The sequence below is a fragment of the Grampus griseus genome, assembly GCF_964374135.1.
Source record: "Grampus griseus genome assembly, chromosome: 3".
Classification (NCBI taxonomy): domain Eukaryota; kingdom Metazoa; phylum Chordata; class Mammalia; order Artiodactyla; family Delphinidae; genus Grampus; species Grampus griseus.
The window spans coordinates 33762840-33775263 of NC_139019.1; the positions used below are offsets into that span (position 1 = coordinate 33762840).

General features: G+C 39.3%; 1 protein-coding gene across 2 annotated transcripts in view; it reads right to left on the reverse strand.

Moving 5' to 3' along the window:
* Positions 1-704: 704 nt before the first annotated feature.
* C6 (complement C6) overlaps positions 705-12424 on the reverse strand; it is a 90023-nt gene continuing 78303 nt past the window's right edge. For both annotated transcript variants that reach the window (XM_082650269.1, XM_082650268.1), the window contains exon 18: positions 705-1428. In XM_082650269.1, the coding sequence (XP_082506395.1) occupies positions 1253-1428 (176 nt within the window). In that variant the 3' untranslated portion in view covers positions 705-1252. The remainder of the gene's footprint in view (positions 1429-12424) is intronic.

The window sequence follows — 12424 nt, forward strand, 5'->3', positions numbered from 1 at the left end:
CCAGTGAGTTTTAGAGGAAGGGAATCTGCTTCCACTCACCTGCTTGGAGCTTGGCTGGCTAAAGTTTTGAGATCATTATTTCAGTAGTTGTATTAGCTGTTTGATGACTCCATTTCTAGGCTAAGTGTTCTCACAATGCGACACCCCTGATCATCATGAGCAGTCCCACATGGAAAGTTGTTAGAAATACAGATTCTCAGGCCCCACCCCAGAACTGCTGAACCAGAAACTGGGGCTAGGTCGCAGGCATCTATATTAGCAAGTGCTCCAAGCGATTCCAATGTGCACTCGTGTTTGAGAACTGCTGTTCCAAAGATGTTTCTCTTCCTCAATTCAAAATGATACTCTAAGAAGTGGGTGTCTACTTGGTATGGCCTAATACGAAAGATATGCCTTACCTTAAAAATTATTCCTTTGAAGTTCTCTTATGATTTTCCATCCATCACACACTTTAGCTTAAAAGCTTTCTGATGCACTTTAGCTGAGGCAAAGAGAGTCTCCTAAGGAGAAAACTCCAGAAGTTTATTAACTACTTCAAGCAAGGCAACTTCCACTTGAGTCCAATCATCCTTACTGTGATGCTTATTAACTATAGAATAGTGTAAGACGAGGATTAAGGATGGGACTCACCTTTCCTTGCATTATCTTCTCCATGGCAATTATCACCATCAAACATACCATATATTTTATTTGCTTATTTTATGTTCTGTATGTCCTCCTCCACATGAATGTGAGCTTTATGAAGGCAAGGGCTTTTGTATGTTTTAGTCACTGCTGATTCCCCAGCACCTTGAACAGTACTGGGAACATTGTAGACATTCACAATTATTTGTTGAGTGAATGCATGAAGGTTGGTTTTCAAGAATGTGTTATACAAGTTGTTGTAGATTTCTATGCTTATTGATTCATTGAAGAAAATTACAGTTTTGTTCTGATTTCTACTTGTCAGGATGCTTAATACCACAGGCTTCATAAGGTCCTCAGAAGTCCCATCATTTTAGTGCAACATGAACAGAAGAATTTATTAGATTGATGTGGACGTTATTACCTAGGGGTATGCTACAGAGCATCATGGATGGGAACTGGACAGGGGAGAAGACACGGGAGGCAGGGAGAACAATAATGTGAAATGAACACAAAAGGATTTATGTTGGTAACTCCTGGGTATGACAGTCTGCTGTTGGTTCAAGAGTGTCCTTTTGTAGGGATTATTTTGGGGCAGTAAATCTGTTTATCAGTAACTGTGTTAGGTCTAACACCTCCCGGGATGCAGTATTTCCACTTTCCTGTTGGCACACCTGACAGCTCCTACTTCACAGATGTTCACTGTTCTCTGGCTCATTGATGATCCCATTTTGACGCAGAAGAGCTGGTTTCTACTCTTGAAGCACTGGGAGGGCAATAGGCAGACACACTTGGAGGTGGCAGCTGCAATGAGAGAGACAGTGTGACTCACCACAGTGCTTTAAGGTTTGAATTTACCTAACTTGTCCCCAGAGCAGTGAGCACTTTGGTGGCAATGAGTGAGAATGCTGGAACAAAGGCAATGACCCAACTGTGGCTGAATGGAGTGATCTGGGTATAAGAGAGGAGAGGGCACTGGTAAGTCAGTAAGGTGCAAGAGCTGGGCTACCTCTGACCCCTCCCTCTCACTCACTGCCCATATCCAATCAATCCATTTACACAATGTCTTCAGTCTGTCCTTCATGTTCTTTTCTCATGGGCACCACCTGGGAACAGTTATATAAGGTATCATTTATTGAGCCTGCACCATGAAACCACACACTAGGCCAAGTGCTTTGTGTGATTTATTTCACTTAATTCTCACAATAAACATATGAACTATATGGCATTATACTAATTCTACAGATGAAGAAACTCAGCTCAGAGAGGCTAAGTGATATGCCTATGGTCCCACAATTAGTAAGTGGTAGAGGCATATTTTAAATCGTGAATGACTCTCAAGCCTGAACTCTTTTAACATAACTCTGTGTCACATTTTAAATTTCTTTCTAGAATATTCCTGGGTTATGACTAGGGATCTGGATTTTTAATAAGCAGTTAAATTGGGTGATACTTTTATAAGGCCTGGTTTCAAAACCACCCCAACACTTCATAATTCATATAAATCTTGTGTTCATGAAAGAGTTTTAAAATGATCATTTAGGGGTAAAGTTACCAAAGCCAAGCATATTAAACCAGTTTTAAGTAAATGGATATAGGCTCATTTATACATACACATGTTTTAGTCAAAGTTCAAGGTCCTCCACAGATGGTCTCAACATCCCTGCACAACATTATCTTTTCTGCTTTCTCTGTCCCAGGTAGAGTGACTCCCTCTCTCTTTCCCAAACAAGACCCCGAAGGTGTTCCAGGTTGTGTCCTTTGCCCACACTAGCCCCTTCCTTTGCCGGACTGATGTGCTCTTTCCAGTTCCCCACATGTCTGATGTCTACAAGCCTCACCTCTTTCATGAAGCATTTTATAGGCACATACCCCGACGGATGTTTCCTTTAAATAAACTTTAATGGTGTAAATTTGTCAGCACTACCTCTGATGTTTTCATACTTTCTTGTTAGTTAGCTTTTCATATGTCTTTCTCCCAAGACAGTTATAAGTGCTTTGTTAGAGAGCAGTAACTGTGGTTCTTCCATCTGTTTATCCCATTCAGTTGTTAACAAGGTGCTCAATTAATTCTGCTTTATCAATTGATTTCAATTCTGAATTTGAGGGTGCAGGTATAAGTATTCAAAAAGAAATGTATTTGGTGGATCTGTGATAATTTATGTTGCCAAAATATCTGAGTCAGCCTGAGAATCAGGCTCTAGTCTCTTTGGGGCAGGTATCAGTTCTTTCCCACGTGTCTCAACTGATGGGAGAAAATAGGGAAAGGGAATGGGGAGATGATCATTAAGCGTATAAGCTTCCTGTCCTCAGTAGGAAATAGTTCATGAACAGGCGTGAATTTCCCTTTTACACCTTTGCCAACCAGCTAGAGAAATTCTAGTTGGGGAGAGTCTTGTTTGTTGTTGGAAACTATAGGGTTTGGTGAAGGACAGGAGACGGTTCTACCTCTAGAGAGGATGTCAGTTCCCCTGGCTTGTGGAAAGGCCATGGTCACCACTCTTGTAGTATGGTTATAGCTTAAATACTCTTAGCAAGATGATTTTCAGATTATTAGCCTGAAAAGGCCCTTCCTGTCACCTCCACTAATTCTTGTTTCCATCCTTATGAAACCCTTCCTGGCCAGAAGGTATTTACCTCTCTTACCGCTCTTGTCACATACTGTCTTATATTAAAGTTATTCATGTAATCATTTGAAAAGCTGTGAAAATTAACTCCCCAAACTGAACAATTTGAGGGTACAAAGCTCCTTTATCGTCACACCTCTCACCTTACTATGTACAGTGACTTGGGCGTATTGGATACTAAATGGATGTTTACTGAATACATTTTCCCCTCCTGTTGGTTGATCCTGGATATTTTTGAAATTTAGATAAAACATTTCATAGCTATAAAAGTAGGCTCCTTGGGGAGGCTTCTGTGTTCTAAGTTTTGCAAAGTGAACTTCATGTCACTTTGGAGTTCCATTTTAAACTTTTTATCATTTCATTCTTGATAGAGAAGGAAAAGAGTAACAAAGTAGTACAAAATGTAATCAAGAACACAAAATAGTCACGGTGACATTCAGTTCAACCCAAATTAGTAATATCCCAATTTGCCATGAGTGGGTTGGGTATAAAATACATTTTTAGTTTCCTCTCTTTATAAATGCTGTGGTTTGTACATTGACTCTGTTCTGTAGTGCTACAGGAACAGAAATCTCTGTGACACTGACTTTTGCTCACCAACTAAGAAGGCTGGCACAGGCAGACCATAACTTTAGGGGGAAAAAGGCTTTCAGTTTTCTAACTGTGTGTAGGATCAAAGGATATTTTATTTATTTATACATTTATTTATTTTGTGGTACACGGGCCTCTCACTGTTGTGGCCTCTCCCGTTGCAGAGCACAGGCTCCGGACGTGCAGGCTCAGCGGCCATGGCTCACGGGCCTAGCTGCTCCATGGCATGTGGGATCTTCCCGGACCGGGGCACGAACCCGTGTCCCCTGCATCGGCAGGCGGACTCTCAACCAATGTGCCACCAGGGAAGCCCCAAAGGATATTTTAAATGACTTAAATCTCTCATTAAGAAATGTTCATGTTTTAGTATGATTACCCCAAGACATTCTGCTAACTTGACCAGTATTGGTAAGTATTCAAACTTTTTATGTTCTTTTATTTTTTTTTCTGAAGGTAACAGTAGTTTTTTTTTTTTAATTGCACACATGTCTATAAACCTAATAAATAGGTTTTATCTTTTTTTTTTTTTTTTTTTTTTTGCGGTATGCGGGCCTCTCACTGTTGGGGCCTCTCCCATTGCGGAGCACAGGCTCCGGACGCGCAGGCTCAGCGGCCATGGCTCACGGGCCTAGCTCCTTCACGGCATGTGGGATCTTCCCGGACCGGGGCACGAACCCGTGTCCCCTGCATCGGCAGGCGGACTCTCAACCACTGTGCCACCAGGGAAGCCCTATTTTTTTTTATATAGTAGGTTCTTATTAGTCATCAATTTTATACACATCAGTGTATACATGTCAATCCCAATCACCCAACTCATCACATCACACCCCCACCCCCCCGCGGCTTTCCACCCTTGGTGTCCATACATTTGTTCTCTACATCTGAGTCTCAATTTCTGCCCTGCAAACTGGTTCATCTGTACCATTTTTCTAGGTTCCACATATATGCGTTAATATACGATATTTGTTTTTCTCGTTCTGACTTACTTCACTCTGTATGACAATCTCTAGATCCATCCATGTCTCAACAAATGACCCAGTTTCTTTCCTTTTTATGGCTGTGTAATATTCCATTGTATATATGTACCACATCTTCTTTATCCATTCGTCTGTCGATGGGCATTTAGGTTGTTTCCATGACAGGGCTATTGTAAACAGTGCTGCAATGAACATTGGGGTGCATGTGTCTTTTTGAATTATGGTTTTCTCTGGGTATATGCCCAGTAGTGAGATTGCAGGGTCATATGGTAATTCTATTTTTAGTTTTTTAAGGAACCTCCATACTGTTCTCCATAGTGGATGTATCAATTTACATTCCCACCAACAGTGCAAGAGGGTTCCCTTTTCTCCACACCCTCTCCAGCATTTGTTGTTTGTAGATTTTCTGATGAAGCCCATTCTAACTGGTGTGATGTGATACCTCTTTGTAGTTTTGATTTGCATTTCTCTAATAATTAGTGATGTTGAGCAGCTTTTCATGTGCTTCTTGACCATCTGTATGTCTTCTTTGGAGAACTGTCTATTTAGGTCTTCTGCCCATTTTTTGATTGGGTTGTTTGTTTTTTTTAATATTGAGCTGCATGAGCTGTTTATGTATTTTGGAGACTAATCCTTTGTCCGTTGATTCGTTTGCAAATATTTTCTCCCATTCTGAGGATTGTCCTTGTGTCTTGTTTATGGTTTCTTTGCTGTGCAAAAGCTTTTAAGTTTCATTAGGTCCCATTTGTTTATTTTTGTTTCTATTTCCATCACTCTAGAAGGTGGATTAAAAAAGATCTTGCTTTGATTTATGTCAAAGAGTGTTCTTCATATGTTTTCCTTTAAGAGTTTTATAGTGTTCGGTCTTGCATTTAGGCCTCTAATCCATTGTGAGTTTATTTTTGTGTATGGTGTTAGGGAGTGTTCTAATTTCATTCTTTTACATGTAGCCATCCAGTTTTCCCAGAACCACTTATGGAAGAGACTGTCTTTTCTCCACTGTATATCCTTGCGTCCTTTGTCATAGATTAGTTGACCGTAGGTGCATGGGTTTACCTCTGGGCTTTCTATCCTTTTCCATTGATCTATATTTTTGTTTTTGTGCCAGTACCATATTGTCTTGATTTCTGTAGCTTTGTAGTATAGTCTGAAGTCAGTGAGTCTGATTCCTCCAGCTCCGTTTTTCGTTCTCAAGATTGCTTTGGCTATTCGGGGTCTTTTGTGTGTCCATACAAATTTTAGGATTTTTTGTTCTAGTTCCGTAAAAAGTGCCATTGGTAATTTGATAGGGATTGAACTGAATGTGTAGATTGCTTTGGGTAGTAGATTCATTTTCACAATATTGATTCTTCCAATCCAAGAACATGGTATATCTCTCCATCTGTTAGTATCATTGTTAACTTCTTTCATCAGTGTCTTATAGTTTTCTGCATACAGGTCTTTTGTCTCCTTAGCTAGGTTTATTCCTAGGTATTTTATTCTTTTTGTTGCAGTGGTAAATGGGAGTGTTTTCTTAATTTCTCTCTAAGATTTTTCATCATTAGTGTATAGGAATGCAAGAGATTTCTGTCCATTAATTTTGTATCCTGCTACTTTACCAAATTCATTGATTAGCTCTAGTAGTTTTCTGGTGGCATCTTTAGCATTCTCTATGTATCATGTCATCTGCAAACAGTGACAGTTTTACTTCTTCTTTTCCAATTTGTATTCCTTTTATTTCTTTTTCTTCTCTGACGAGGCTAGGACTTCCAAACATATGTTGAATAATAGTGGTGAGAGTGGACATCCTTGTCTTATTCCTGATCTTGGAGGAAAAGCTTTCAGTTTTTTACCATTGAGAATGATGTTTGCTGTGGGTTTGTCGTATATGGCCTTTATTATGTTGAGGTAGGTTCCCTCTATGCCCACTTTCTGGAGAGTTTTTATCATAAACCGGTGTTGAATTTTGTCAAAAGCTTTTTCTGCATCTATTGAGATGATCATATGGTTTTTATTCTTCAGTTTGTTAATATGGTGTATCACATTGATTGATTTGCATATATTGAAGAATCCTTGCATCCCTGCAATACATCCTACTTGATCATGGTGTATGATCCTTTTAATGTGTTGTTGTATTCTGTTTGCTAGTATTTTGTTGAGGATTTTTGCATCTATATTCATCAGTGACATTGGTCTGTAATTTTCTTTTTTTGTAGTATCTTTGTCTGGTTTTGGTATCAGGGTGATGGTGGCCTCATAGAATGAGTTTGGGAGTGTTCCTTCCTCCTCAATTTTTTGGAAGAGTTTGAGAAGGATGGGTGTTACCTCTTCTCTAAATGTTTGATAGAATTCACCTGTGAAGCCATCTGGTCCTGGACTTTTGTTTGTTGGAAGATTTTTAATCACAGTTTCAATTTCATTACTTGTGATTGGTCTGTTCATATTTTCTATTTCTTCCTGGTTAAGTCTTCGAAGGTTATTGCTTTCTAAGAATTTTTCCATTTCTTCCAGGTTGTCCATTTTATTGGCAAAGAGTTGCTTTTAGTAGTCTCTTAGGATGCTTTGTATTTCTGTGGTGTCTTTTGTAACTCTCCTTTGTCATTTCTAATTTTACTGATTTGAGTCCTCTCCCTCTTTATCTTGATGAGTCTGGCTAATGGTTTATCAATTTTGTTTATCTTCTCAAAGAACCAGCTTTTAGTTTTATTGATCTTTGCTATTGTTTTCTTTGTTTCTATTTCATTTATTTCTGCTCTGATGTTTATGATTTCTTTCCTTCTGCTAACTTTGGGTTTTGTTTGTTCTTCCTTCTCTTGTTCCTTTAGGTGTAAGGTTAGATTTTTTATTTGAGATTTTTCTTGTTTCTTGAGGTAGGCTTGTATAGCTATAAACTTCCCTCTTAGAACTGCTTTTGCTGCATCCCATAGGTTTTGGATCATCGTGTTTTCATTGTCATTTGCCTCTAGGTAGTTTTTGATTTCCTCTTTGATTTCTTCAGTGATCTCTTGTTTATTAGGTAACTTCTCCATGTGTTTGTCTTTTTTACGTTTTTTCCCCTGAAATTAATTTCTAATCTCATAGCGTCGGGGTCAGAAAAGATGCCTGATATGATTTCAGTTTTCTTAAATTTACTGAGGCTTGATTTGTGACCCAAGATGTCATCTATCCTGGAGAACGTTCCGTGCGCACTTGAGAAGAAAGTGTAATCTGCTGTTTTTGGATGGAATGTCCTATAAATATCAATTAAATCTATCTGGTCTATTGTGTCATTTAAAGCTTCTGTTTCCTTTTTTATTTTCATTTAGGATGATCTGTCCACTGGTGAAAATGAGGTGTTAAAATCCCTCACTATTATGTGTTACTGTCGATTTCCTCTTTTACAGCTGTTAGCAGTTGCCTTATGTATTGAGATGCTCCTGTGTTGGTTGCATATATAATTGTTATATCTTCTTCTTGAATTGATCCCTTGATCATTATGTAGTGCTCTACCATGTCTCTTGTAACATTCTTTATTTTATAGTCTATTTTATCCGATAGGAGTAGTGCTACTCCAGCTTTTTTTTTGATATCCATTTGCATGGAATATCTTTTTCCATCCCCTCAGTTTCAGTCTGTATGTGTCCCTAGGTCTGAAGTGGGTCTGTTGTAGACAGCATATATATGGGTCTTCTTTTTGCATCCATTCCGCAAGCCTGTGTCTTTTGGTTGGAGCATTTAATCCATTCACGTTTAAGGTAATTATTGATATGTATGTACCTATGACCATTTTCTTAATTGTTTTGGGTTTGCTTTTGTAGTTCCTTTTCTTCTCTTTTGTTTCCCACTTAGAGAAGTTCCTTTAGCCTTTGTTCTAGAGCTGGTTTTGTGGTGCTGATTTCCCTTAGCTTTTGCTTGTCTGTAAAGCTTTTGATTTCTCCATCGAATCCTAATGGGATCCTTGCCGCGTAGAGTAATCTTGGTTGTAGGTTCTTCCCTTTCATCACTTTAAATATGTCATGCCACTCCCTTCCGGCTTGTAGAGTTTCTGCTGAGAAATCAGCTCTTAACCTTATGGGAGTTACCTTCTATGTTATTTGTCATTTTTCCCTTGCTGCTTTCAATAATTTTTCTTTGTCTTTAAGTTTTGCCAGTTTGATGAGTATGTGTCTCGGTGTGTTTCCCCTTGGGTTTATCCTGTGTGGGACTCACTGCACTTCCTGGACTTGGGTGGCTATTTCCTTTCCCATGTTAGGGAAGTTTTCAACTATAATCTCTTCAAATATTTTCTCGAGTCCTTTCTCTCTCTCTTCTCCTTCTGGGACCCTATGACGTGAATGTTGTTGTGTTTAATGTTGTCCCACAGGTCTCTTAGGCTGTCTTCATTTCTTTTCATTCTTTTTTCTTTATTCTGTTCTACAGCAGTGAATTCCACCATTCTGTCTTTCAGGTCACTTATCTTCTTCTGCCTCAGTTATTCTGCTATTGATTCCTTCTAGTGTATTTTTCATTTCAGTTATGGTATTGTTCATCTCTGTTTGTTTGTTCTTTAATTCTTCTAGGCCTTTGTTAATCATTTCTTGCATCTTCTTGATCTTTGCCTCCATTGTTTTTTCGAGGTCCCGGATCATCTTCACTATCATTATTCTGAATTCTTTTTCTGGAAGGTTGTGTATCTCCACTTCATTTAGTTGTTTTTCTGGGGTTTTATTTTCTTCCTTCATCTGGTACATAGCCCTCTGCCTTTTCATCTTATCTTTCTGCGAATGTGGTTTTTGTTTCACAGGCTGCAGGATTGTAGTTCTTCTTGCTTCTGCTGTCTGCCCTCTGGTGGATGAGGCCATCTAAGAGGCTTGTGCAAATTTCCTGATGGGAGGGACTGGCGGTGGGTAGAGCTGGGTGTTTCTCTCTTTATGTTCTTTTTTAAAGACAAACTTAGACTCCTAGGAATTGTGGTATTTAGATATACGTCCTGCAAAGGGCTAATGGTAAAGGTAGATTTTGACTAAATCATAAGCCACCTATTGTTAGACAGGCTTGGAAAGAATTATTTGTGGGAAAAGGAAAAAAAGAAAAAAGAAACTCTTTGCAGTAGAAGAGTTCCATGAAGTTCTTTCTCCATGATAATTAAGGAAAACAGATGCTAACACTAAACACATCCCCAAATACCTGTACTACCTATTGTGGTACAGACAGGAACCATTTATCCTCCCTGCTGTCCAAATCCCTTTTATTTTCTGTATGTATATTTGACAATAATGTTTGTACATTATAATTTTTAGAGAAAAAGTTATATTTTAAATACACTATTTAAATAAATACATAGTTGCATAGTATTTTCAGCTCTTGTCTACTGCAAATTATTTTCTCTGAGAGAGATGTCAGTTGGATAATGGTGTGGGTCAGGCAGCAAAAAAATGAGTAGTAATGTTTACCTACGTGATGATTTAATAATGATTAGAGTTGGGCACTGTACATGTCTGGCCCTAGTTTGCAGTCTCTTACATGAAATTGCCTTGTTTCGATATGGTTGAAGGTCAGAACCCCCAGACACTGACCTGCTGAGTTGCCACCATCAGATGGCCTGCTGACTGTGCCACCCATGGTGACCCTCTGTCATGGATTCAATCCCACCACCCGTCAAGGGAGCTGGGTCTTGATAATCAGTTTTAAGTGGATCAGGAAGAACCTAGATGTGGGTTATAAGGTCTCTCCCCTTTTCAAGGACTGAGTTGAAGAATATTGGTTTGAAAAGTGAAAGAGAAGCTAAGGGTAATAATAAGGTTTTTGTCTTTGTTTTTGAAAAGTAACGTGGTTTCGGCAAAAGTTGGATGTTAGCAATTCAATAATTTTCCATTGCTTAATTTATGCCTTGATTTCAGATGAGTTTTTGAAGGTGTGCCATAAGGGAAATCTAGCTGCTTATTTGAGTTCTGTTAAATCCTAATCTTCAACCCATATTTATGTATTATATGAAGCTTAATTGTACTATTTCAGGTTCCAATTTCATCTTAGACAGATGTACTGCTGTGAAGTTTCTGTTTTTAAGCAATTACAAATGAAATGCCTATAGGCAATACACTTACAGAAAATGGAAAGGTAATGCTACCTCTTAAGTATCAAATAGGCAGAGCTATAAAGGGGTAACAGTTCCAAGTTTTGGTGAGGGTATGGAAGGCAGTCTTTATGACACATGGTCAATATGAATTTAATATGATAAAAACGTTTCTAGAAAGCAAGTTGATACATTGTACCAAGAAAGACTTTATATTTTAAAATAATATTTATCTAGAAATTCCATTTTCTAAGGTATAGCCTAAAGAAATGGTCTTAGAGTATAGATCTATCTGTGATAGATTTGTCTATTACAACACTGCTTATAATAGCAAAATCTTGGGAAAAATCTGAAGGACTAACAGGAGATTGATTAAGTAAATCACAGAATGTCCATATAGGCTTTTGCAGACATTGAACATTATGTGGAAAGAGGCCAGTCACAGGTTTGTTCAAGATGGCGAAGTAGAAGGACGTGCTCTCACTCCCTCTTGTGAGAGCACTGGAATCACAACTAACTGCTGAACAATCTTCAACAGGAAGACACTGCAACTCACCAAAAAAGATACCCCACATCCAAAGACAAAAGGAGAAGCCACAGTGAGATGGTAGGAGGGGCGCAATCACAATAAAATCAAATCCCATAACTGCAGGGTGGGTGACTCACAAACTGAAGAATACTTATATCACAGAAATCAACCCACTGGAGTGAAGGTTCTGAGCCCCACGTCAGTCTTCCTAACCTAGGAAAGGAGGAGAAATTCCTAGAGAATCAGACTTTGAAGGCTAGCAGGATTTGATTTCAGGACTTTGACAGGACTGGGGGAAACAGAGACTCCACTCTTGGAGGGCACACACAAAGTAGTGTGCACATCGGGACCCAGGGGAAGGAGCAGTGACTCCTTAGGAAACTGAAGCAGATCTACCTGCTAGTGTTGGAGGGTCTCCTGCAGAGGTGGGGGGTGGCTGTGTCTCACCATAAGGACAGGACACTGGCAGCAGAAATTCAGGGAAATACTCCTTGGCATGACCCCTACCAGAGTCCGCCATTGGCACCAACAAAGAGCCCGGGTAGGCTCCAGTGTTGAGTTGCCTCAGGCCAAACAACCAACACAGAGGGAATCCAGCCCCACCCATCAGCAGACAAGCGAATTAAAGCTTTACTGAGCTCTGCCCACCAGACCAACAGCCAGCTCTACCCACCACCAGTCCCTCCCATCAGGAAACTTGCACAAGCCTCTTAGATGGCCTCATCCACCAGAGGGAAGACAGCAGAAGCAAGAAGAACTACAATCCTGCAGCTTGTGGAACAAAAACCACATTCACAGAAAGATAGACAAGATGAAAAGGCTATGTACCAGATGAAGGAATAAGATAACACCCCAGAAAAACAACTAAATGAAGTGGAGGTAGGCAGCTTTCCAGAAAAAGAATTCAGAATAATGTTAGTGAAGATGATCCAGGACCTCCAAAAAAGAATGGAGGCAAAGAACGGGAAGATGCAAGAAATATTTAACAAAGACCTAGAAGAATTAAAGAACAAACAAACAGAGATGAAGAATACAATAACTGAAATGAAAACTACACTAGAAGGAA